At 60.2% G+C, this 27,283-nt stretch overlaps 1 protein-coding gene across 1 annotated transcript; it reads left to right on the top strand.

Moving 5' to 3' along the window:
- Positions 1–2,715: 2,715 nt before the first annotated feature.
- Positions 2,716–26,549, top strand: ADPRHL1 (ADP-ribosylhydrolase like 1). Its single transcript, XM_030762592.2, has 9 exons — positions 2,716–3,228; positions 5,808–5,972; positions 8,064–8,189; positions 9,822–9,962; positions 10,940–11,067; positions 12,308–12,440; positions 12,903–13,056; positions 22,810–24,413; positions 24,489–26,549. Exons 1-9 carry the CDS (start codon positions 3,015–3,017, stop codon positions 26,441–26,443), a joined length of 4,620 nt encoding a protein of 1,539 aa, XP_030618452.2. The 5' UTR covers positions 2,716–3,014; the 3' UTR covers positions 26,444–26,549.
- The last annotated feature ends 734 nt before the right edge of the window (positions 26,550–27,283 follow it).

Here is a 27,283-nt window from a genome sequence, read left to right on the forward strand (position 1 = left end):
CGCGTCCGGAGCCTGCGCTCCGCAACGGGAGAGGCCACAGCAGCGAGAGGCCCGCGTACCGCAAAAAAAAAAAAAAAAAAAAAAGTATTTAAAAGGACATTTTTCCATGAAAAATTGTTTCTTTCATGATAAATTATAGATTTAAACATCAGCGTTCTCTCCTTTCAGCCGTCTGTAATATGGGTACTGTTCACCCACCCGCCCTCATACGGTTGTCACGTTTGGGAGGTAAAATACACATTGTTGTCCCCAAAACCCCACACCGGAAACCACGTCACATGCAGGTGGATGTGTGTGTCCGCGTCTCGTTGCCTGGCCTCCTGGTGCCCCCCTGTCGGGGGGACGCTGTCCAGAATCGCTGTGTGGACCCCACCTCATACTGGGAATGATCTTCACACCACAGGCGTGCTTGCTGCCCAGCCCGCAACCCCGTTTGTGAGACAGATAAATCGGGGTAATTTCACAGGAGAGGGGAATTCACTCAGATTTCCAGAAAGTGTGCCTAAAATGTGTAGTTGGTTTGGCGTTCAAAAATGTGACCCACTCAGGCCTGGGGCCTGGAGACCCAGTCTGGGCGGGGTCGGCCTGTCACAAGGTGCAGGGCCAGGGAAGTCACCTGATCTCTCCCAGGCCCCGCTGCCCCGTCCTCTACCTGTAAGACTGGAGTTCTAAGAGGCTTTAATAGAAACTTCACCAATTGTAACACGTCGTTCAAGGCTTCGTGGGTTCTGACATGTAAGAGTTCTGTTCAGAGAGGTTATGGAACTCGGACGGGCCTGTGAGAATCATGAGGTCTGTGGCACTGTTTCATTCTTGAGATTTAAGGTTATGTGGAGAAAAGGTGTTCTATGGAGTTGTTTATCAACAGATACCGAAACAGTGACAAAGGCTCTTCCAACACTTGTAGGTTTCCCTTCTCTAATACACGTTTAAGTCGTGCGTGCTGTGAAAGTGCTGAGGACTCTGGAAACACTAAAATTCTCTTCCTGGTGTCATGGTGCCTCTCAGGTCTGTCCTCGGACGCTCGGCCCTGGATGTCAGGGTCCTGGTCCCACGTCAGGGGAGCGGCCACCACACTTGGGACCCTCCCAACCTGTGTCCAGCCTGCTGCCTTGTTACAGGATCACGTCCCACACGGACGGCCTGGGTCACATACTTTCCTTTCTAGGTATCACGTAGTATCTGCTAAATAAACCTGCTCCACGTGGGCGGTCACAGATCTCATAATACACGAATTTCCTTGAACTGACGGGAGTTACGTACCTAACTGATCCACTGAAACGCAAACTATAAATACAGTGGAGACATGCGGGTTAACCAAATGTGAGAGGTTTAACACACGTGGCCTCCCCGTGCCTGCCGGGAGTTCCTGGGCTGGACAGCATCACCTCCTTCCATGTTGGTGACATCGCACATGTCAGTGTGTTCTTTTACCTTAGTAAACCCTTAAGTGGGATATTACATATGTCTCCAGCTCCAGGCTCTGTGGGGACAGCCATACCCACAACTCGTGGCACACGGCCGGGGCTTGGCAAAACCTGCAGGAACGATGCAGTGGGCTCGCCTCACCTCTTCCTCTCGCTGGCGTCGGCCAGATAGTGTGGGATTGCTCTTAGCGTCTCGACGAGAGTGTCTGCTGCCTCAGATTCAGCAAGAGAAGACGGTACCTCTGCCTCAGCGATAAACGGCTTCTGCCACATGGTGCCTTTCTCCCCACGTGGGTGGCTGTCTGAGGGGCTGCCCTCGGGGAGGGAGCCTGCACCCTAGCAACCCGGGCCAACTGCACTGGTCATAAAGGACTTTTGCTTTAGGACCTCTCAGACTGTGCCAGCCGGAGTCGGGTTCCAGAACCTCACTTTTAATAAGTGCTGTGATGATACACATTTACCTTTTCTTTTTTTTTTCTTGCCACGCCACGCAGCGTGCGGGATCTCAGTTCCCCGACTAGGGATCCAACCCGTGTGGAGTTGTAACCACTGGACTGCCAGGGAAGTGCGACCCGTTCATTTAAAGGCATCTTAGTATCTTGTTATTGAAAGAAACTTAAGTTTTATCAGATGTGTTTCTTGCATCCCGGCGTGACGCCCTCCTGCTTGTCCTGGTCTGACGTGGGACCAGAACCTGGGGGACAAGGGGCCTGGAGACAGAGGTGGTAGCTCTCCTGATCCCTCTTTTCAAGTCAAGGTCCCTGGTTTGCAGGGGTTCCCCCCACTCTCAGTGTCAGCACGGCCGTGAACATCCTCCCTGTGGAACGGGATCAGTGGGAGGACGCTTAAGGTGCGTGAGCCTTCACGGGGCGCCCTCGCCGACCCCTCGGGGCTCCGGGCTCTGCGCACACACGGAGCGGCCGGGAGGCTGGCTGTCACGGATCCTTCGCTGACGCTGGGCCGCGGGGACGCCCGTGATCACGCACTCGGCGGCTCCACGTGCTTTCCCCCTTCGCACGTGGCAGTTTTCTACCATAAACACGCTTTATAATCAACGAGTCCTCCGGAAAACAGAGCCGTGCGTGTGACAGCCGAGTCGCAGCATGAAGGCCGCCGAGCGCGATCCCGTGTAATTGAAAGTCCCGGAAAGGCAGAGCCACAGAGACCAAGTGGGTGGGTGGAGGCCCAGGGAGCAGAGGGGCCGCGGCTTGGGCGGGCTCTCCGCCCGGGCCGCGGGGAAGGTTGACGCACGCCGCGTGACTGGACCGAACGCAGTGAGCCCGACGGTGCGCGAATTACACCTGGAAGCTCTAGAAACGTGTGCATCTCCCCAGCGCGCCGTGCAGACCTCCCTCTGAAGCGGTGCTCTGAGCCGCAGGTGCCCCCACTGAAGAGCCAGCTCTGGGCGCACCACGTGGCTGCGGGCTGCGTGCCCAGACGGCTTCCTCATTGGTGCCGCCCGCCCGCCCGCCCGGGACAGAAGAGGGCGCCTGGCCGATCGGGGAGGCTCCCGACGGCGACGCGGCGACCAGAACAGGGGCCGGCGGGGCGGGCTGAAGGCTGGGCGTCCGGCAGCTGCCGGCAGAGATGGAGAAGTTTCAGGCTGCGATGCTGCTGGGGGCCGTGGGCGATGCACTCGGACACGGACACGCCTTCGGGGAGGACAGCGCCTCGGGCCCCAAGGTCCAGAAGGAGCCGGGAAAGGTGGGGGGACTGGACCACCTGGTGCTCTCTCCAGAGAGGTGGCCGGTGAGCGACAACACCATCATGCACATGGCGACGGCAGGGGCCCTGGTCACAGGTGAGGCTCAGCCCCGGCGTGCTGGCGGGCGGGAGCGCGGGGTCCCGCGGGGAGGGGGGGCCGGGGGTCACCCACTGCCGCTGCTGAAACAAGCTTGTCACACCCGGGTCCCCAGCGAACCGGACGTGCCGTGGTTGTGTTCCCACGCAGCCTCTCGGGTGACAGTGTCACTCTGCTCATCTGTGGCCTCAGGTTCTTAAACCGGGACTTTCACTGTTTCGTAAACAGTCACTCGGCCGAGCCTCTGTCTCTAGGGTTAAAACCAACCGAATGGCTCGCTTCGCGGTTTGGAATGAGGGCTCAGCTTTTCACTGCAGGTAGTAAGCCTGCGTCTGAGTTTATTTCAACAATACATAAAATAATAAGCCAGTTTGAAGTTTGGACCCATTACGGTGATATTTGGGGGAATTACTTCTAAATTCCAATGAACTGTGGTTAAAACGCCACCTACCAAAATAGGATTTAGCTCGGAGAGTTGCTGCTGTTTCCCAGTTGTCCTAAGAAGATGCTATGACTTGAGGGGAGACACGCTTCCTTAAGAAGCAGGTTGATTTTAGGAGCAAGTCTTCACTGAGTTTCAGAGAAGCAGCGGGTGTCTGTGAGGCGCAGCTTCCCCACAGGTATCGAGTGGTGAGCACGTCACTGCAAAATTAGAACTTACGGCAGCTCTGAAGTGGCTGGAACGTACGTGTCACCATGTGCTCACCCCGCGGGCTGGTGCCAGCAGCCGGGTTTAGCTCTGCTGTCACCGCACAGGAATGCCGTCTGCTCTGCCGGTTCCCAAGTAGCCGGGGGGAGAGCTAAGGCACCTCAGATAAGACAGCGTCACGGCAAGCTGGCGCAGCAAGTGTCCTTCTGAGTCTGCAAACTCCGAAACTGGGGGCAGTGAGGCTTTCAGGCAGGTTCCCGTGTCCCTCCGTGTCAGTCCATGTGCCCTTGTGTTGGTCCTCACCTGGCAGAGCCCACGGCGTGTCTCCGTCCCATGCGGCAGCCCCCAGGACAGCTCCCGGCTCGGCCCCCGACGAGAACGTGCTCCCCCGGGTTGGATCGAGTCCTGTCCCCTTGGCAGGAATAGGGCGGAATCCGCCCTGGGTGAGGATGGTGGCAGTGGGCCCAGTTCCGACGGCTGCGGGCGCAGCTGGACAGACGCACGCCCTCTGGCCAGCGGGTCACCAGGGCACGCCCGGGCAGGCCTGCGCCCCCAGAAACTCGGCAAGCGAATGTGTTTTCAGCTCCCTAAACATACAAGTTGGAATTTCATTGACGTTTAGTTTTCAAACAGCCCAGCTTTTTTCTTTAATAACGAACTGCAGTGGGTGGAAGGGGCCTCTGAGCCCCCGAGTCACAGCGACAGCAGACTGACTGTGGCCGGGTGCTGTGCTAACTGTGGGCGGCGTCATCAGGTCCTCGCACCGCCCTGCAGGTCGGCTTTATTACGAGGGGCTACAGATAAAGGAACGACGCACAGAGTGTGGTTCCAATCCACACCCGCTGTTTGGCGCTGAGTAACCTGCCCAGCGGTGCAGAGTGAGTGCGGACCGGAACCCAGACAGCTTCGTGCCTGCATCTGAAGCGCCATCCCGCCTGCTGGGGCTGCTGGACACGCGATAGTTCAGGGGCCCCGATGGACAACGACTCTTCACGCGATTTCCAAAGACAGGCAGACTCCCGGAGAGGAGGGCCGGTCCCCGAGGCCTGAGATGCAGCCCCGCACAGGCCGGGTTCCCGGTGCCCGTCAGCTGTGTTGGCAGGTGCGCCCTGCCCTGCAGTGTCCGGTCTGCTCTCCGTGTGACCAGGCACCTTGGGCCCCAACTTTGGAGGGTGTGTGGCCTCTGTACACCATGCTGTGGATTCATTTAATGGCAGAAGTGCTCAGGCTTTGCGATTGAAATCCATTGGCCAGCTCTGGCCTCGGCAAGTGACCGCCCCTTGCTGAGCCTTATCTGGGAGGAAACAGTAGACAGACAGGAGCCTGACCCTGCAGTGATGGGCGCGTTGCGGGGGCGGGGGGGCGCGTCACGTGAGATCACCCAGTACAGGTCAGCCAAACCCGGTGCCACCCAGGTGACAGCCTGGGCGCCCCTGTCCTGTGGCCCATGATCTCCGAGGGACTCGAGACCACGCCTGTCCCCAGAACGCCTTCCCACGAAGAGGCAGTGGGGACGGTGGGCAGCGGGCACTTGGCCGCTTCGCTGACAGGGAGATGGGAGAGGGTCAGCTCCCTGTACCCTGGACGTGGGTCCCCGAGGGCCCGAGGAACAGGCAGGTTTCAGGCCAGTTGGGCATCTCACGGATAGAACCGCGAGCTGTGTATGAGGATCCTGGGTTTTCCTAGATTCTGGTGTGTAGCTAGAAGAGGCACAGCAGCAAACTACAGCATCTGAAATTCAATGAGATCCACAGTGCATTGTTCGTCTGCGGTCAGTTTTCTCCGGGGAGCCAGGGTCCTGTGAGCCGACCCCAGACTCTCCCTCCTCCTGGGGGAATGGGGCCGGACGCCGGTCGTCGCTTCCCTTGTCGCTGCCTTCCACCCGCCCCTTGTCTGACCCTGCCCCCCACACACCCCCTTTCCGCCCCAGATTTCTGGTGCCTGGACGACCTGTACCGTGAGATGGTGCGACGCTACGTGGACGTGCTCGAGAAGCTCCCGGGGCAGCGGGTAGACCCGGCCACCGTCGAGGGCTGCTCGCAGCTGAAGCCCGACAACTATCTCCTGGCCTGGCACACGCCCTTCAATGAGAAAGGTCAGAGCATGAGTTCCTCTCCCTCCAAGGCCACGGGGCTACAGGGCCCCACGACACCACCCTGCCTGTCACCCCACTGACCGGCCGCCCAGGGAGCCAGCCAGCCTGGGCGCCGGCTTCAGAGTCACTAGCATGCCCAGCTCCTCTGTCACCATCCCTGGTTTATTTTAAGGAACATTTTCCCACTGCTTTCCCTTTAAATGTGTTATTTTTAGCCAGTGCATCAAGGAAAGCACACACCGCCTGCATAAATGTCTGTCTCTGTGATGATCTCATGTGTCCTCGGGGTGATGTTATCAGGCAGCTGCAGTCTCTGCCCCCAGGGCCTCTGCTCCTGGGGTCCTGGACACGCCCTCCAGGTTGACTCTGAGGGCATACCTGTCCTTCTGGGTTTACCTTGAAGGATGCCATCAAATCAAACGTTACTGGCACATAAAGAAGCAGGAGACATGGTCCATAACAAAGAGAAACAGCAGTAAATCAGAACTGACGAACCCTGACACCACCACTAAAGTTACCAGGTAAGGATATAAAATAGTGTGGATTCGATATTTTTGAAAGGTTAAATAGAGACATGTAGGTATAAAAAAGATCTACATCACAGTTCTAGAGAAAAACAGTACAATGTCTGAGTTTAAAAATTCACTGACTGAGGGGCTTCCCTGGTGGCGCAGTGGTTGAGAGTCCGCCTGCCGATGCAGGGGACACGGGTTCGTGCCCCAGTCCGGGAGGATCCCACATGCCGCGGAGCGGCTGGGCCTGTGAGCCATGGCCGCTGGGCCTGCGCGTCCGGAGCCTGTGCTCCACAACGGGAGAGGCCACAGCAGTGAGGGGCCCCCGTATCGCAAAAAAAAAAAAAAAAAAAAAAAAAAAAATTCACTGACTGAGATTAACAGCAGATTAGACATTTCAGAAGAAAAGGTTAGTGAGTTCAAAGGCACAGCGATAGAAACTATCCAAAATGGGACATACAGAAAAAAAAAAAGAAGCGCAGAATGTGAAAAGGGCACCAGGGAGCCACAGCACAAGTCAAAGCACTCACGAGCACTCACGCACCTATAACTGGAGTCCTTAAAAGGGGAGGGGGAACAAAAAAAATGTGAAGAAATAGTGGCCAAATTTTTCCAAATTTGATGCAAAACATAAACTCACATGCCCAAGAATCTCAATAAATTCCAAGCACAAGAAACACAAAGCAAACTACACCAAGGCACATAGCAATCAAACCGCTCCAAACTAATAATAAAGACAGGAACGCGTCTCCAGTGCCGACCACCAAGGCAAAGACGGCAGGTTCTCGTCAGAGGCAGAGCCATCCGGGTGCAGAGAAAGCACCAGCCAGACCGACACCCAGAGGACGCCTTCCCGAGTGAAGGCCAAGTGGCCTTTGCAGACAAACGAACTGAGGAGTTCATGCCGGGCAGGTGCCCAGGGAGAGATGCCCAGGACGTCCTTCAGGCAGGATGACACCGCCAGTGGGGCAGGGAGGCGGTGAAAACGGTGAGGACGCGGGTGCTGACTTATTATTTAACCCTCTCTAAATGTGGCATTAAAAGGAATAACGATGTGGGCTTCCCTGGTGGAGCAGTGGTTGAGAGTCCGCCTGCCGATGCAGGGGACACGGGTTCATGCCCCGGTCCGGGAAGATCCCACATGCCGCAGAGCGGCTGGGCCCGTGAGCCATGGCCGCTGAGCCTGTGCGTCCGGAGCCTGTGCTCCGCAACGGGCGAGGCCGCGGCAGTGAGAGGCCCGCGTACCGCAAAAAAAAAAAAAAAAAAAAAAAAAAGGAGGAAACATATCATTGAAAGCATACTGTGTGTGCAATTCTCTCTCCTACGTTTTCCCAGAAGGAGCATTTCCTCATCCCATCAAAAATCCTGTTTTTAATGGCTGCTTTGCAACTTCTTTCCTCTCTTTTCTTTGTCAGGAGTGTGGGCAATTTCCCTACTTTTGACTCATTTAAATGACCCTGTGATAATCATGGTAGCACATAGTTTTTGTACATCTTCATATGGTTTGTGAAAGCTAGACTTCCAGAGCCAGCGTCCCCGGCACAGAGGTCTAAGACCAGGTATCCCACGTTCCACGCAGGCTCCGGGTTTGGCGCTGCCACCAAGGCAATGTGCGTGGGCATGCGGTACTGGCAGCCGGAGCGGCTGGAGACGCTCCTCGAGGTCAGCGTGGAGTGTGGCCGGATGACGCACAACCATCCCACAGGTGAGGCAGCCGCGGGCGGCAGGGAGGCGTGGGGAGGCCGGACAGGAAGGCCTTCTCCCTGCTTCAAAGTCGGTCACGTCACAAGAAAAGCAGGACGGCACCGGTTCCGAAAGAGCCTGGGGTCTGGCTGGAGCCCCAGGAGCCGGCACTTCGGCTGGGCTGTCCAGCGGGGAGCCGGCGCCGCCGTCAGGCCCCGTGGGCGCTGTGCGCCGCGCCCTGGACGGGTCCGGTGACTGTGGCGGCAGAAGCCGCCCCCCCGTGTGTCAGGACAGAGCGCTCCGGGTGCGCAGGGGGCCCACACTCCAGGCTGCCCCCCCAGGGTCAGGCTCCAGAGGGAGGGCAGGCCTGCCGACCCAGTGCCCGCCGGTGAGACGTGACCGGGGAGCAGCCAGCTCAGCTTCAGGAAAGGAGAACCCTCCTGAGTTCTGGCTGACCTCGGCTCCCGGCCCCCGGGGTCGAGGGTGCCAGCTGCTCTCGGTGACTGTGCTCCTTTCAAGGTCACCTGCAGGGTCCGGGCTTACTGGTGTCGCCCCCTGAGCCGCGAGGGCCACCCTGTGCCCTCCAGGAAGCAGCCGCCGTGGGCGCCGTGGCACCTGAGGCGTGGACGTGGTAAAACACGCCGCTGAGTCCACAGCAGGCGCGGCCGCTGAGCCACGGACCCCACGGATGAGCCCGTCAGATCTCTGAGCACAAAGCCATGTAATTCAGCCGGGCGGCAACGTCCGGGTGGTGGGGAGGAGTTTGCTAACCCCCGACTCAGCAGAAGTGAATTAAACATAAACAGCCTTCCAACAGGAAAATGTTGAACGTTTGGAAACAATGCCATGAGTACGAGAGCCTGGGGTGAGAGTTTAAACATCTATAACATTGGTTAATTTATTGCCCACTCTTGTTGTGGCCTCTCCCGTTGCAGAGCACAGGCTCCGGACGCGCAGGCTCAGCGGCCATGGCTCACGGGCCCAGTCGCTCCGTGGCATGTGGGATCCTCCCGGACCGGGGCATGAACCCGTGTCCCCTGCATTGGCAGGCGGACTCTCAACCACTGGGCCACCAGGGAAGCCCTGCCCACTCTTATTAAAGAAATGTTGTTTCGCATGTTTAAGAGCTGGGTAATTTATATATTACTAGGCTGGTGACTAGGGTCGGACAGCACACACTTGATACCGGGAAGCGCGTTTTAACTCCACTCTCCTTTGCAATTTTTGAACTGCCTTTGGAGGCAAGTGTCAGTTTTTCTTACCTTTACTGCCTGGGAGTGTGCGTCCCAGATCTGGAGCTGAAGTACCCCGTGACGGGAGGTGGGCGGTGGCAGGTGGTCAGGACGGCAGCTGGACCCTGGGCGCCAGAACCAGACGCTCGTCCCTGCCCCAGAAGTGGTTGCGGCTGACGCCTCCCTGGGGCCCCGCTTCCCGTGGCCGCTCACGGGGCAGCTCGGCAGGGGCTCACCTGGGCTTGGATCCCGTGCCCACAGCAGCGCTTGGAGGCGGGGATCGTGCTCTCCCCACCCCGCCGCTGCCCCCTTGCAGACGGTAACTGAAGGTCAAATTGGCAAAGCCCAGGGACACAGCGTGTCCAGCGCCTGGGAGGGGGCGTGGCTAGTGCCAACTTTGACCCTCTCTCCTGCCACCCCAGGCTTCCTCGGGTCCCTGTGCACGGCCCTGTTTGCATCGTACGCCGTTCAGGGCAAGCGGCTGGAGCGGTGGGGACGAGACATGCTGAGGACAGTCCCGCTGGCCGAGGAGTATTGTAAGAGGACCATCCGACACCTGGCAGGTGAGCCTGGCCTCCCTCCCGACACCCTCCCCCGGCACCTTAGAAGGAGGTGGGCTCCAGCCACACCCAGAGCAGACTTGGACAGACTGGGGGGGCCGTGTGACAGGCTGACCCCACAAAGAAGGTCTGCAGTATCGCCTGGCCAGAGGGCAGAGGGTCAGGCGAGCACGGGGATCCCCTCTGGGTTCTCGAGACGCGGGCACCCCCCCACACACACACACCCGTCATCCACGAGCCGTTGCAGCTGCTGCTCCAGACTTTTCAGCAGCATCTTCCTAAAATGACTTCAGAAAAGTCGCTTCAGCGCCTCTGGGGCTTGGAGGTCAAGCTGCTAGTTGGGGATAACGAACGTCCTCTCTCCTGACTTTGCAGGCACAGTGTTGGGTTAATAAAAATACACAGGTTCAGGGCTTCCCTGGTGACGCAGTGGTTAAGAATCCGCCTGCCAAGGCAGGGTACAGAGGTTCGAGCCCCGGTCCGGGAAGATTTCACATGCTGCGGAGCAACTAAGCCTGTGCGCCACAACTACTGAGCCTGTGCTCTAGAGCCTGTGCTCCGCAACGAGAAGCCACCGCAGTGAGAAGCACGCTCACCGCAACGAAGAGTAGCCCCCACGCAGCAACAAAGACCCAACGCAGCCATAAATAAATAAAATTAATTCTGAAAAATACACAGGCTCAGAATTTTCAAGAGAAGCCACTTAAAAATAAAAATACTGCGATCGCTGCCTTAGTTCAGCGCATTGTCAAGCAATTCTTTGGGTTGGTTTCGATCTCCATCTTCCTTGCTGGTATTTCAAAGTAGCTACAATGTGAGCATTTTCGAATTTCCCGAGCCTTAGCCGAGGCGAGGCGCCAGCTCCTCCTCTGCCCCAGACTGGGCGGAGGGCGTGGGCTCTGCCTCCTCCCTCCCGCCCGCTGCCCACAGCGCCCAGCTAGACGGCCGCCACAGCCCACTCACCTGATCTCTGTGTTTAGAATACCAGGAGCACTGGTTTTACTTTGAAGCTAAATGGCAGTTTTACTTGGAGGAGAGAAAAATCAGTGAGGACACGGAGAATGAGGCCAGCTTTCCCGACCGCTACAACGCGGAGGAGAGGGACAAGGTAGGTCTGCCGGCGACATGGGTGGCGAGCAGGAGCTGTCGGGGCCGCCGCCTGCTGCCCCCGGCTGTACGGGACCCCGCGGTGGAGGTGGGCTGAGGGAGCAGCTGGAAGGCGGGGCCGTGGAAGGCTTTTCGAAGGAAGCCCATTGGAAATGGATGGTGCTTTTATCTTTTCATTTTCTCTGACTATAAGCACGATTTGTGCTAGAAAAGTTGAAAATGTGAAAATAGTCCATCTCACTTCATCTCTTCTAGGGACTGGGGATAGAGGGATGAATAAGTCTGTGCAAACCACCGGCATTCCCCATGCTGAGAAACCCCCCCCCCAAGTGGCTAAAATTGTCAGGATCGTGTTTGGTAGCATAAGAGAAACCGCTGTAACTGCGGTTTAACCAAGACAGAAGTTCATTATCCTCACATCAAGGGAATCAGAGCTGAGTCAGAAGCCCCTTGCAGTGAGGAGCTGAGGATCCTCTGTCTGGCTGCTCTGCTGTTCTGTGAGCACGCCTCATAGTCCAAACTGGCTGCTCCCACTCCAGCCAGCACATCTGCATTCCAGGCGTCAGGAAGGAGCAGGGGGAGAGGAAGGGTCCACCCTTCCCTTTTTAGGTGCTTCCTACCACCCTTTCATTTATCTCTCATGGGCCCCCCGACGCAGAAAGACTCAGAAACACCGTTCTTCCTGTGGAGATGCTGTTGCCCCAAACCGACACTGACTCTACTGCTAAGGCCCAGGGGTGTGACCTGCCTGCGTCCACCTCCCCGGCCCAATCTGGCCCCTGCCCCTCGTCAGCCTTCGCCACAGACCCACAGGGACCTGCTCTGAGCCACCAGCTGCTCAAGCCACCGTGGCCTCCCCAACCATGTCCTCCGGCCGGCCTGCGGCCCTGACCACACGCGGCACCCCTGCCCGGCCTCGCTTGTCCCTGTGCCCCACGCAGACCTCACATCGCGCAGTGGCGCCCAGCTGTGCTGTCACAGCAGCCCCATCACAGCACTCCAGACCCCTTGACGGCTGTCTCTGTCATAGAGTCTGCTGCCCGGCAGCTGGCGTGTTTGCTTATCTGCGGAACGGCTGGCGTGAGACACACAGGAAGCCAGTGCCCACCCGCAGCCCTGGGGCAGTGCACGGCACACAGGGGCGCCACGTCGGCGCACAGATGAACCCAGAAGCTCGTGCTCTAACGCACGGGACGTGGTTCCCGGCGGCCTGTGCCTCTGACCTGTGGTGCTTTCTCCAGACCTACAGGAAATGGAGCTCGGAAGGTCGAGGGGGCCGGCGGGGCCACGACGCCCCCATGATTGCCTACGATGCCCTTTTAGGAGCCAAGGGCAGCTGGACGGAGCTCTGCCACCGGGCCATGTTCCACGGAGGTGAGATGCACCTTCTCGTGAGTGTGAAGTAAGAGGCCACCAGCCAGACCCTCCTGCCAGGCCCCGGGCTCCCCACCTACACTGCTGGGACCTCCGGGTGCCCAGGTGTGGAGACGCGACACTTCCCGGGGCGGGGGAGTGGAGAAGGGGCAGCGGGCCAGGGCCGCCGGCGGACTGGGTGGGTAGGAGGCTGAGAGCCTGAAGCGGGGGCGGCGGGGGTGGTGCGCAGCGCGTGGGCAGGATCCGCGGGAGGTGGTCACCCGAGCGCACCAGGGTGTGCGGCTGTCCCAGGAGGGGGAGGGGACCCCCCCGCCCCCTTCCCCGGCACCACCCAGAGCAAACCTGGGCTTTGGCTGAGGCCAAGGGCGGAGGCTGAGGTGGCCCGGCCTCCTGGCAAGGGGGCAAGGGGGCAAGGGGGCCAGGGACCGCCGTGCAGCCCTGAGGGCCCGTGCTTCGTTCTAGGTGAGAGCGGGGCCACGGGGGCCATCGCCGGCTGCCTGTTTGGGCTGCTGCACGGCCTGGACGCCGTCCCCGCGGGCCTGTACCGCGAGCTGGAGCTCAAGGAGCAGCTGCGGCGCCTGGGCGAGGAGCTCTACCGCCTGTCCGCGGAGGAGAAGTAAAGCCCTTTCCCCGCCCCCCGCCCCTGCCGGCCCGCTGGTGCCTCTGGGGCCCCGGGGGGCCACCCGCAGCTCATGTGACATCTTAACTTTCCTCCCGATTTCAGAGGCCTAACTGCTGTATAAAACACATCGTTTGTCCTATGAGAATAGTCTTCCCGTCCTGGCCAAGCCAAGTGCCTCACTGACGTCCCTCTGGAGTCAGCAGCCTCCACCTCCAAACACAAGGTCACGGAGGGCCTCTGGGACACTCGGTGTATTTTATTCTGTCGCAAAACTAACGCATTTGCTCACTGATTCCAATAGCAGCCATAAGCACCATGGCTCTGCTCGGCGGCCTCCTCGGTCTGCAGGGCGCCCAGCGCGGTCTCTTTCTAGCTCTTAGGCGTGCGGTCCGACACCTGCACACCTCGGGCTCCCAGCCTCACGGGGCCGCACCTGGCGCTGCGTCTGCGTCCTCGCCGCCGCATGCCCAGAGCAGCTGGAAGAGCGGCCGGCGCCTGCGCCTGCGGGGCCATGCGCTGTGTTTAAGCTCCAGCCCACGTGTGTCATCTCACTAGATTTAACGCCAGCCTCTCTCAGAACGACTAACTGATGCAGCCAGGAAACGGGGGCCTCGTGCGGCCCGCATCCTCCCACGTGCCGCCCTGCCCCGGGCTCGCTGACGAGGACAGAGCTGGCCCTGTTCCCCGTGGCCGGGGCTTCTCCACACTTGCTCTTGTTAAAAGTAACCTTGGACACAAATCTCTTTGAAGTAGCCTCTGGTGTGAGTAAAGTAGCGGTTGGTGATTGACGTGTAACATGTGCTTTGGCGGCTTGGCTGGGCCCGTCTTGTGACCGCAGGCCCTGCGTGCTGAAGGCTGGCCTTGGAGCACAGCCAGGCCCGTCCCTGCCGGACACGCAGACACTCAGCCCCGAGGCACCTCCCGGCGTCCTGGGCGAGGGGACGGGATGGGCATGTTTTCCACAGAATCCATCACTTTGCACTCCTTGGGCAAGTGAGGCTCTCAGCTGTGCTGGACAGAAACCTCGGGCCATCCTGCACATGGTAACACAGTGGGCTCCACGCCGTGTTTCTGGATAACTGAACTAACCTTTGCTGCTCGAGGTGCTTTGCAGTCAGAAGAGGCAGAGGGGGGGACGCTCCACCATGCGGGGTCCAGATAGGTTTAGGGGGGCTGGGAGATTAATGACAATTGTCTTCCAGGAACAGAACCCAATTAAGGTAAGTCGACACTCTCCCAGACACACACGACAGGCTGGGCTTCCTGTGTGGAGTCTGTCCCGTGTCCCCGGCTTTCCCTAAAAGCGGCCCTTCACAGTCTGCTGTGCGGAAGGGAAGTGATCGGAGGAATGGGGGTGGCTGGATCGGAGGCCACTTGGTCTCCACCTTTGGTGACGATGTAGGAGAATTAAACCCATCCTGAGAATCAGGGAATGAGTCTCCTTATAGGCTGATTAAATTAAAACACGTGAATAGAAATTCACCAGCATCATAAAATAAGAGTGGAACTATCTCCCCATTTCCTTTTCCTATTCCAGAGAAAGGCAACAGTTGAAAAGAAAAACAAAACCATAAAAAGTAATGACGAGAATTCCATACCTACTCAAATTTTTAAAAGATTTAACACTTGCTGATTTCATTTTTATTAGAAAAGTGATACCTGCACACAGCTTCAGAAACTCAACCCCGTAAATGGGGCATGTGGGCAACAGGGTTCCTCCAAACCCTCACCCCGACTCACATCACCAGGCACCAGAGAAACCGTGGGTCACGATTCCTTCGTGTCCTTCCAGAAAGTTCTCTACACATACGGCCGGGGAAGGGGGGGGTTTGCATACATGCATTTCTGTGTTACACACACACACACACACACACACACACACACACACACACACACGACTTCCCTCCACAAATAGGAATGACACATTACCTATGATTTGCTTTGGGAATTTTTCACTTGATGGTTTTCTGGTATTTTTCTGTGTAGTCACACGTGTGCCCCTCGGTTTTTTTAACTCTTGCCTGAAATTCCGTTGACGCATGTGCCATCATGCTGTTTTCTTCCTGCACCTCTGGCCACACCCCCGCCTTAGCGATGCCCGGCGGGAAGGGTTTGCGTCCCCAGGGACAGGTGCACGGCCCTGCCCTGTGGCGAGCTTCCAGACTTCAGGCCTATTTCAATTAATTCCTGTCCCCAGACTCTTTGCTTAGAGATTGTGCATTAGATTTCCCATCATTTTCCCAGCGTTTTCATGTCTGGAAGCCAGATGATGTCCCCCCCCAACCCTCCGCGGTCGGGGGAGCCACTCGGGGCTGAATCGCGGGGCAGGATCAGAAGGGCCCCCTCGGAGGGTGCAGCGGCCCCACCACCAGGCGTGCCCCTGAACCCGGGCCTCCTTAGCGGGAGGCTCCGCGGCGGTGCTTGACCGCCCCATGCTGTGGGTTCAGGGGTGGGAGAGGCCGTCCGACAAGGCACTCCCTGAACGCCCCACCGGCCTCCGGGACCCGTCGAGGCTTCACCACAGCCCCAAATCCGCAGGCAGAGCCCTCGGTGAATTATGAACCCAGCACCCGGAGCGGACGGGATGGGAAAAATGGACCAGATGCCACGTGATGGAGCAGGAAATACCCAACTTGACGTTTCACCCAAACACGGGGTTTAAAAACCTCATCGCCGAAATTCACCCCAAAGGTGGGAGTAACTCTTAGGTAAGAGCACGGACACCGTGACCACTTGAGTTAAAATCTCTCCCATGTTGATTCATTTCCGGTTAAGAAGTAGAAATATAAGGCAAGCACCCCTGATGTTACAGGGAAAAACCAGCATGGGGGAAATGGCAGCCTCGAGGCTTTCGGGGGCTCCACGCGCCCCCGTCACTAAGGGTGGCTCCGGCGCGGGGCCACACACTAGGCCGTGGCTTCCTCTGGCTGGCGCTCAGGCTCTAGTGCCCGATGACACCCAGCCAGAGCCCATGCCTGGCCCCAGGGGCATCTCCCCTCAACTGCCAGGCCCCCGGGGACGCAAACGAGGAAACACTTGCTAGCGGGAGCCTAACCACAGGGCCCTCTCAGAACTGCAGCCCCCCCTGGGGGCACAGGACCAGGGGAAACCCAGAGACACCCCCCCCAGGGTCCCAAGTGTCCCCACTGGCCCAGGGCCATCTGTGCTTTCAGGTTGGCTTTGCTTCATCCCTGTCCCATAATCGTTTGTTTTCAAGTACTTCAAACACACAAAACTCACAAAAGAGCTCAAAGAATCCATATACCCTTCACCCAGTTTTACCCACTGTTACTGTACAAATACCGGGGGGCCCCGTTTGCGGCGTTGCTTCTCCCCCCACTACACGCGGGCGCGCGGAGGCGCACAGACACGCGCAGACACAGAGACACGCGGAGACGCGCACAGACACAGAGACGCACACAGACACACAGACACGCACAGACACAGAGACACGCAGACACAGAGACACACACACAGAGACACACACACACAGAGACACACAGACACGCACAGACACGCACAGACAAAGATACACAGACACAGAGACACGCGGAGATGCGCACAGATGCGCACAGACACGCACAGACACACAGAGACACACAGACACACAGACACACAGAGACACACAGAGATGCACAGACACAGAGACGCACGCAGACACGCACAGACACGCACAGACACAGAGACGCACACACACAGAGACACACACACACGCACAGACACACAGAGACACACACACGCAGAGACGCGCGCAGACACGCGCAGACACGCACAGACACAGAGACGCACACAGACACACAGACACACAGACACACAGAGACGCACAGACACGTACAGACACACAGAGACACGCAGACACAGAGACACGCACAGACACAGAGACACACACATAGACACACAGAGACACACAGAGACACGCACAGACACACAGAGACACGCACAGACACAGAGACACGCAGACACAGAGACGTGCGCAGACACAGAGACACACACACACAGAGACACACAGACACGCACAGACACGCACAGACACGCACAGACACAGAGACGCACAGAGACACACAGACACGCACAGACACGCACAGACACAGAGACGCACACAGACACACAGACACACAGACACACAGAGACGCACAGACACGTACAGACACACAGAGACACACAGACACAGAGACACGCACAGACACAGAGACACACACATAGACACACAGAGACACACAGAGACACGCACAGACACACAGAGACACAGAGACACGCACAGACACAGAGACGCGCGCAGACACAGAGACACACACACAGAGACACACACACACAGAGACACACAGACACGCACAGACACACAGACACACACAGACACACAGAGACGCGCGCAGACACGCACAGACACGCAGAGACACACACACACAGAGACACACAGACATGCACAGACACACAGAGACGCGCACAGACACGCACAGACACACAGAGACATGCACAGACACGCACAGACACATAGACACACAGAGACACACACACACAGAGACACACAGACACGCACAGACACGCACAAACACAAACAGACACATAGACACACAGAGAGACACACACACAGAGACACACAGACAAGCACAGACACGCACAGACACAGAGACGCACACACACAGACATAGACACACACATACCCACACAAAGAGACACAGACACACAGAGACATGCACAGACACGCACAGACACAGAGACACAGAGAGACACACACACACAGAGACACACAGAGACAGACACATAGACACACACACAGAGACACATAGACACGCACAGACACACAGAGACACGCACAGACACATAGACACACAGAGACACACACACACAGAGACACACAGACACGCACAGACACGCACAGACACACACAGACACACAGAGACAAAGATACACAGACACACAGAGACACACAGAGACACATAGACACACAGAGACACATAGACACACAGAGACACGCACACACAGAGACACACAGACACAGAGACGCACAGACACATAGACACACACACACAGACACGCACAGACACGCACAGACACACACACACAGAGACACACAGACACGCACAGACACACACAGACACAGAGACACGCACACACAGAGACACACAGACACGCACAGACACACAGACACGCACAGACACGCACAGACACACAGAGACACACAGAGACACACAGAGACACGCACAGACACGCACAGACACAGAGACGCACAGACACATAGACACACAGAGACACACAGACACGCACAGACACACAGAGACACACACAGACACACACACACAGAGAAGAGATACATAGACACACAGAGACACAGAGATACAGACACACAGAGACACGCACAGACACACAGAGACACACACAGACACACAGAGACACACAGAGACACACACACACAGAGACACATAGACACGCACAGACACACAGAGACACACACAGACAGACACACACAGAGAAGAGATACATAGACACACAGACACACAGAAATACAGACACACACAGACATGCACAGACACACAAAGACACACACAGAGACACAAATAGACACGCAGGCACACATAGACACACACAGACACACACAAATAGAAGGGCACACAGACACACATAGACATGCACAGACACACATATACACACAGAGAGACACAAATAGAGAGGCACACAGAGACACAGACACAGACACACAGACATGCACAGATACACACACACACACACAAATAGACACACACAGACACGCACACCCAGCAGTAGTTGTCACTAGACATGAGGGGAATGTCCCCAGAACACTCTGCTATTTAAATCTCAGGTCCTGAAATAGCATCCAACACTCAGGGCCTCAGGCAGCCCGGTTGGATGGATGGCCCTCTGTCCACCATGACCAGGGCCAGGCAGGAAGGAGCGGGACCGTGGGCCCCGGCCCAGAGGACACCCACCAGCCTTTATCCAGGTTTATTTCCAGGAAACACAGAGGTTCAGGTTGTCAGACTCTGATGCATTGGCAAGTTTCAGCCGGTAGCTCCCTGGCCACTAAAATGTACAGCGCAGTCGACGGATGTGCATTTGTGCTGCGGTGGGGGAACTGCTACTTATGAGGGATGCGCAAGCCGGGGCCTGCAGTCAGCGTGAGAGCCGCCCGCCAGCTCCCCGCCAACGGCCTGTAGAGACGGGGGACGACAGCCTCTCCTCCTTCCCGTCTCTTCCGAGTGGAGGCGAGGCATTTACGGAGCGCCTGCTGCGTGCAGCCCCACTTGGCGCTGGGGGAGGGGTGGCTCGGAAGGTCGCTGTGTCCTCCTGGCCTTCGCGGCTCCATGGGGACGCGGGAGGAACCGCAGCTGGAAGGACAGAGTGCGCGGTGTGTGCCCCTTCTGCACCCCGAGTGAGCGGCCACCATCTCTGCCCCAGGCCGGGAGGACGAGGGGATGACCTGTCCCTGTCTCTGCCCCCTGACCCCCAGGCCCACAGCTGGGGGAAGAGTGTTCGTGAGACGATGGTAGATAGCATGGCCGCGTGGCAGATGTGAACACACTGTGTGTCCTGGGGCAGCACACGTGCTCTCGGGGCGCAGGGGATCGGCCTGGAGGGAGGTCACGGCCGAGAGTGGGGAAGGGGGTCTCAGTGCCACAGACAGTGCCCCTGCCAGGGCGGTGGGACGGCCAGACCTGTGCCCCAGGAGACCCCGTACCTCAGCTGGGACACGGGGGCCGGGGGACATCCAGTCGCTGCCCCAGGACACGTGCTGACGCGTGGTAGAGCAGGCCCAGGCCAACCAGGCCCTCGATGAAGCAGGAAAGGCTGCCCCCGTGGAGGGGACAGGCCCCCAGAGGTGCTGGACGCTGCTCCCGTTTTAGGACAAGGATGGAGTGGAGGACCTCTGCTGGGAACGCAGGGTCTGCGTCCTGCCCCATCTGTGACTGCCAAGGGGGTCCGGTTGGTGACCGGGGTGGGAAGGGGTGTGTCGCCAACAGTGACTCTGATGTCCCTGTATTTTCAAGTGACCTCTCGGGAGCCAGAGTTACTGATGGGACTAAATGAGGAACCTTTGCTGCAGCGCTACTGTTTAGATTGGCCCCTAATGTTCCACTCCTGTCCCGGGGTGGGCTCGGTCACGTCCACGCCGCCAGGGGCTGGACATGAAGCCACGGGCCCACCAGTCCTCCAGGCAGTGCTGACCAGGCCGAGATGGGCTGGGCCGACCCCCCGTGATGGGCAGGAACTCTCACCCAGGCCCGAGGTGCCCTGGGAGCAGGGAGGTCCCAAAAGAATGTGCTGGGCCTGCCTTCAAGTCTGGCCGGACAGGCAGACTTGAAGTCTGGACAGAAGGACCTCGCCTCCCCAGGGGAGCTCGCCTGCCGTCCACTCTCAGTGACTTCGGGGTGCAGAGGTCGGGACTGTCACCCTGCAGGGGACACTAAGAGGCCTCACAGGACCAGTGGGGACAAGGCATCCGGGCCACTGGGAAAGCAGGGGCATCAGAACCGGGTCCTGAGGGATGGATAGGAGCTCGTCAGGAGTGTGGCTGTGCCGGGCCGGAAGGCTCAGCACGGGGAAAGTGTAGAGCTGGGACAGAGCCCAGCACGGCCAGAGTTCGAGGGGAGTGGAAGACAGCAGGGCAGAGAGGCTGGCGGGCGGGCGCAAGGTGCAGCAGGGAGAGGCGCTCAGGGGCGCACCCGGCGGCCAGGGCCCTTCCACGGGTGCTGCTGTGAGCCCTGGGAAAGCAGGGAAGAGACGGTCTCCCCACGCAGAGGCTGTGTGCCACTGGGGGCCACGCAAAGCCACACTCCGCATGCTCTGTGCTGCACCCAGGCCTCTGGCAAGGATGAGAAGTGCACAGCGGGAGGCACTCCGGGGACGTGCTGGGGGCGGCGCCTGGGAGCTGTGTGCTTAGGCAGGGACCCCAGCAGGGGACACGAGACGCCCCACGCGCAGGCTGCTCAGGCCCTGAGGTGGGAATGAGCTGGGACCAGTCGAGGGCCAGTGCACTGGAGCCTGGCTGCCCAGCGAGCCCAGGGCACATCCCCCTCTGGCCAGGGCTCAGCACAGCCCGACCCCCTCAGATGCTCGGCGCAGCCCCAGATTCAGCGGTCATGTGTTTTCGGCTGTGGCCATCCCGCAGCCATGCCGGACCTGCCACCTCAGAGCTCAGTAGGTTCAGGTCTGGGTTTGTTTGCGGAGCCTCGTCCACCACGTCAGGGTCAAACCCACAGTGGTCTGAGGCTGGAAAGTTCTCGCTCCATGCCGGCCGTTCTCAAAGTGGCTCCCAGGACCAGTAGCTACGGCCACTCAGGGGACTTGCTGCAAATGCAGGTCTTGGGTCCCTGAGACGTCCGAGCTGGGGCTTCTGGTGGGGTCACCTCACTGGGCGCCCAGGTCCTCCGGCATCTGAGGATAATGGGAGCAGCTGCATTCTGCGTGGGTTCACTGCGTAGGAGCGAATTCGGGGTTCTACGGAAAATTCTGCGGTTACATTCACTCTCCTTCGCTCCTTGAAAGGAGTAATTGTCCGTCCGGGATCCACTCCCAGGCAGTGGACGGGCGCCCGGCTCACCCAAGGGGCTCACCCGTCAGGGGGTGAGGCCAGCAGGGGCCCCATTGCTGTCCTCCCATCACGGAAGCGCGCCTAACGGCTCTTAAAAGAAGTTTGTGTGCAGCTTCCAGAAACAGAGCTCTCTCTCCTGCAAAGTACAGAAAGAAAAGTATGTTCGCACGTTCCCTTCCAGCCTGCTTTCGGTCTGTGTCTCCGCCGGCTGCGTCCTGAGCACTTTCCTGCTGTAGATTGCCTTCCCTCAAACTCAGATGTGACGTTTCTTGAGGCCCCTTCCCCGTGCCAGGCACTTAAGATGTGCCCCGTTTTCAGTGTCACACGCGGCACACCAATCTTTGCTCTGCGACCTGATCGTCTCTTTGGGATAAACAGCAAAGCCGTGCTGATGGCTGGGCTGCAATTCTGGGCACGTCTTTGCCACACTGCCATCTGGAGAGGTGGAAGCCCCAGCAGGGAGGAGGCTCCGGCTTTGCCAGTGCTGGGCAGACGCGCCCTCAGGGGACAGCCTCTCGGCCTGGACCCGCTGGGCTGGGGCAAAGGGGTCTGGGGACAGGGCCGTGGAGGGTGAGGGCTCGGGCCCCTCAGCCTCGGGGTTTCCCGGAGAGCATTCCCGAGGGGGCTCAGCAGGGCAGGTCCCGGCCGGTGCCCCCAGCCCTCTTCCCCTCTACTGGGCAGTGAAGCCCACGCCCTCCTGCTCCGGGGGGGGGCCACGCCCCAGCTCCCGCCCCACAGCTGAGTCTCCCGCTGCCTGACCCGCCCAGGGCCTGGGTGGAGACGGTGCCCTTGGGGCTGAATCAGAATATAATGCAGTACAGTTAGAGGAGAGCAGAGAACATACAGAGAAGGTGAAGCCTTTATGCTTTTCTCCTAACTTATGCAAGAAAAACATGCCCACTACAAAAAAAAATGTAAATACCTTATGCTCTCCAAAGCCCTGCAGAGGGTACAGTTCAGAAAACATGGCCAGTTAACAGAAAAGGAAATAGTGGCCCAAAGTGCTAGGCAGTGGGCGACCCTGACCCTCCGGCGCTGCCACAGGGATTCCCTAGAATCCAAGCCGCTCGGCGCCCAGGCTTCTCTTCCTGGACTTCTTGGGCTACTTTAAATGGGACTGTCCCATAAGAAATGTTCCAAGGAGCCACCTTGGAAAAAATGGTGATAAAATCTGTGACGATTCATTCTTTTCCCTACAGCCCCAAGAGCGGCAGGATTTGCAGCAATAAGACACCCATTGATGTCCAAGCCCTAAAGAAGAAAGTCAGCAGGGTGACATGCGACCCCGCGGCCCGAGCCATCCTCAGCAGTTTGCTGCTCTACATCACCGACCGCGAGGACGGGCCCCAGGGGCCTCCTCCCGCCAGAAGGGCAGAAGGCGGGCTGAGCAAGACCGGCCGGGCGCCGGAGCCCCAGGACGCCCCGCGGCGACCCACACGCTTCCAGCTCCTCAAGGCCAAGTTCATGGGCACCGGCCGGGAGCCGCGCCTCAAGAGGACCCGGGAGGTGGGGCGGCTGATCTTCAAGGACAGGCAGGGCCCCGGCAGGAGCCTGGTGACGGCCACTATCCACAAGCTCCTGGAGAAGACCAGGGAGGGAGCCGGCCGCCCCGCACGAGGCCGGGAGCCGCTGGGTCGCGAGAGGCCCCGGGGGCTCCCCGCCGGGAGGAGCTCCGTGAAGAGCATCCTGAAGGTGTTCTTGGCCGCGGAGGAGAAGGAGGCCGCGGAGAAGCCTTCCGCGGAGCCGCCCAAAGCCGCCAGGGGCCCTCCGCCGAAGGCGGGCGTCAGGCGGAGCGCCGCGCTGGCCAAGCTGCGGGAGACGTTTGAGCGGAGCGGCTGCCTTTGTGCGGAGACCGGCCTCCTGCCGCTGCGCGCGCACGAGCACAGGAAGAAGCGCCTGCCGCGGGGCCCGCTGCACCGGCCCGAGCGCCGCGTGCTCCGCTTGGCCACCTTGGCCAGCACCTGCATCCGGGCGCCCCCCGCCCGCTTCCTGGCCGGCTCGGCCGAGCCCCTGCTGCCCTTCAGCATCGCCACCGTCGTCTGCGGCCCCCGCAGCTGGATGTCCCACGGCGCCAGAGTCACCCACGCGGATCTGCGCTGCGCGCCCAGAGGAGAAACGGGCACGGCCCCCCGCGCGCGAGAGACGCCCGGTGGGAGCCAAGCACCAGGGTGGGGGCAGCCCCGGCAGCCCTCCGCTCCCCGGGCGACCGCCCCCAGGGACGGCCCGGAAACACTGTTCCCAGGTGCGGGGCCCGAGTGTGTCCCCAGGGCAGCCCCCTCTCCCGCCTCCCTCTGGGGTGAAGTCCTTCCTGGCTGCGAGCCCGAGCTGAGCCCACGGGGACCAGCCAGCCCGGGGGGCACGGCGGCATTGGCAGGCGACAGGACGGGGGCTGCCCAGGGGGCGAGGGGAGCAAGGCTGGGCCCCCCGCCGGGGTTCGTGGGGGGCAGAGCCGGGGCTGCCCCCGAAGTCACCCTGACCGTCTGCAGTTCAGAGGATGAAACGGAAAGAATGACTGCAGACTCGGAGCCAGACCCCCTCTTCGCTGTCCAGGAGAATTGCCCAGAAGAGAGAGCGCCAGGACAATTCCCTCCGCTCGCGGCGCACGCAGCCCAGGCCGCGCAGCACACACAGCCAGCCATGGAGCCTCTGCAGATCGCGGCCAGACTGCCGGCTGTCCACACAGTGCCGCCCCCTCCTGCCACCCTGCAGAGGGCAGCAGGCCCTGAAGACCAAGGCTGGCGTCTTCTGCGAGGAGAGGGTGTGACTGGAAATACAGGAGCCCCACCTACCACTACGGCCGAGAGTGGAAGCAGGGGCGCCCCGTCGAGGGCAGGACGGAGCCCGGCAGGTCTGAGCCCGCCCACCCTGCCACAGCAAGGCCCAGGGGCACAGCCAACGCTCACAGCGCCTCCGCAGGATGCTGCCTGCCATGGTCCAGACGTCCCCGAGGCAGTTCCCACGACGAAACTGCAGAAAAGTTCCCCTGGAGGAAAGGAAACCAGACGCAGCCCTGGGACTTCACACAGGCTCCCGAAGCACCAGGACACTTGGGGAGAGGACGCTTCCCAGCTAAGTTCTAAGACACCTCTGCTGACAGGACGGGAGGAAAGGCCGGTTGATGACGCCAGCACCTCATCACATCGGTCTGCGGCCTCGGAAAACCGATGGAGGGGACTCGCCGGCTGTGCCCCCGGCGGTCAGCAAGTGCTGGCGCCCAGGGTTCCCGGGAGGAGCGAGGTGAGTGTCTCCATGAGGCCAGAAGCACCGGCCCAGGACGGGAGGAGGCCTGAGAATCTGCCCTCGGTGGACAAGAGCCCCCCTCGTGAGCAGGAAGGACACAGGGGGCCCCCGTCGTCCCCGGAGCCAACCCGGCCCCCGCTGACGGCTGAAGGGAGCGCCAGCCATGATCCTGGTGAGAACAGAGCAAGCTCCTTAACTGAACGAACACAGCCGAGGAGTGTCAACGCCCCCGGGCGGGTGACGGCTGCAGGGGCCTCCAGGAGCCCCCCAGCCCTGGTGCCAGGGGACGCCCTGAGCCCCGGAAACAGGGCGGCCAAGGAGCAGGAGGAAAGGGGCGCCGCCCGGCCCACAGGCCCAGGTCTCGCGGCCGAGAAGCCTGATCGCCAGCCCAGGGGCGGCAGCGTGTGCGGAGCCTCGGGGTCCCCACCCGCCCCGCCTCGGGAGGCCGCCGACACCCAGACCCTGCCTGTCGAGCCCCGCGGGGCAGCTCCAGGTGAACTGGCCGCAGGCAAAAGGAAGGCGGCAGCTGGGGACAGAATCTCAGGCGCTGTGTGGCAGAGCCCTCAGGGGGGCAGCCCAAAGCCCCCGACTCCAGCCCCAGATCTCCCTGTGCCACAGGGGAGCCACGTGGCGGGGACTCCAAGCCACGCTTTGGGCACTAGGCCACCGCCGTCTGAGAACCAGCAGGCCAAGGGCGGGACGTGCGTCTTACCCGGGGAACAGCTTCCTCCCAGTGCTGGGCCTTCCCACCAACCTCCCCCCACGTCCACAGTGGCGGATGGGCTAAGGGCAGACCGGGTGGCCCAGAAGCGCCTCGACCTCCAGGCCCCCAGGGAAGTCGCGGGCGGGGAGAGGGCCGGCCTGGGCGGCGGAAGAAGTCACCGTGGGCAAGAGGAGGGGCCCCCGGGGGCTGCGAGGCTGGACGGTCCTGGAAGGAAGGGAGAAGGCCTTTGGAGCGAGAAGGCCCGCTCGAGTGGGGCCGAAGAGGCTGTGGACGGTGACCCGGCGGCCCCGGTGGAGGCTCCCGGCCGGCGCATTGGGAAGAGCCCAGAGTGGCCGCAGAGGCAGCAGGCGAGGCACACAGAGGGCCCCCCTCGGGGACATGGGGCCCCGGCTGCAAAGAACCTAGCTCCTCCCCACCCAGGGAGCCCGGCACACCCTGCCCAGGCCCAGGCTGGCAGGACGGCCCCCCCTAACTCGGCTCAGCCTGAGAGCAAGGCAGCAGAGGTGGCGCCCCCCGCAGGCAAAAATGAGACGTCCCGGAGACCAGCAGCCTCCAGGGGTGGTCAGGGGGCTCGCGGAGAGCCATGCGGGCAGGGCGAGAGCCCGACGGCCCCCGGCCCCCGGCCAGCGCCAGCCTCTGCGGTGCCCTCGGCCGTGCTAGGGGGCTGCCACACGGCCCGCGCCCCCGCCCCAGGGGGGCCCCCGGACACCCCCGGGGCGGGGAGGGGCACGCAGGAACGCGGACGCGGCGGCAGGGGCGCGCACCTGGCCAAGTACAGAGCCCAGAGCTTCAGCGACCAGAGGTCCTTCGAGCTGTCCTTTAGACCAGCCATCCTCAGGGCCAACGACACGTTCGCGCTTCCAAAGTGAGGCCCTCACGGGAGCCAGCGGCCCGACGCCTCACTCCCTTTCCTTCCTCCCGGTGACCCTCGGCTCTGAGCGCCGGCGCCCGGTCTGCGGGGTCGTGTCCTCTGTCGTGAGTGGCCCTGGGAGGACGGGAGCCCTGTGGCCAGTACACTCCGCCCACACCTGGCGTCTTCACGGGCGTCAGGCTCACGCCCGTCTCTGCACAGGAAGTTCTGACCTTCGGTGCTGGACTTCCTGTGCATCTGTCCCGTCCCCTCCTGGGGCGCGGCCTTGGGTTTTGAGGGCACTCTGCCTCTTGCGGGGTCACCAGCAGGTGCCGACATGACCCCTCCTGGCTCAGACACGGCCAGGGTGGTGAGTGGCCCCGACTGGCCCTGCCGGTCCTGGAAAGAGTCAGAGGCTTCAGTTTGACATGGCGACCACCGGGGGGCGGGGGGCTGCGTCCATGACCCCACAGCCGCCTGACAGTCAGGGAGCCACTGGGATCCGGGTGTGACCTCTCTGTCCACCCAAGCCTGGCCGGAGCCAGCGAACCAGAGGGAGTCGACTCCAGAGAACAGCGACCATCAGAGCCGCGAAAAGGCTGTTTTCAGGTGCACGATTCCCAGGACGGTTTCATTCAGAAACTGGTGAGAAAAGCAACCCAGTCTCGTCTGACCCACCATCATCACAGCAGCCTCGTCGGGGTCTGCAAGTCCTGCAAGGCCCTGGACGGGGCACAGGTCGGTGACGGAGTGCACTCTCCAGCCCCGCTGCCCTCCCGCACAGCGTCCGAGTGTTTCCCGCCAGAGACGTTGCTCAATTGCAGCCCTTTCCGTCACTTAGACGATGCACTTTCTGTCT

The sequence above is a fragment of the Delphinapterus leucas genome, chromosome 18 (genome assembly GCF_059928025.1).
Source record: "Delphinapterus leucas isolate spDelLeu-1000000601 "Yukka" chromosome 18, BTC_Dleu_Yukka2, whole genome shotgun sequence".
Taxonomy (NCBI): domain Eukaryota; kingdom Metazoa; phylum Chordata; class Mammalia; order Artiodactyla; family Monodontidae; genus Delphinapterus; species Delphinapterus leucas.

Bases quoted from the DNA above. Each gene is read 5' to 3' on its own strand.
- ADPRHL1 (XM_030762592.2), top strand. From the start codon at position 3,015: ATGGAGAAGTTTCAGGCTGCGATGCTGCTGGGGGCCGTGGGCGATGCA. The intron at 9,963-10,939 runs GTGAGCCTGGCC...CTCTGTGTTTAG, and splicing joins GACCATCCGACACCTGGCAG to AATACCAGGAGCACTGGTTT. The intron at 12,441-12,902 runs GTGAGATGCACC...GCTTCGTTCTAG, and splicing joins CCGGGCCATGTTCCACGGAG to GTGAGAGCGGGGCCACGGGG.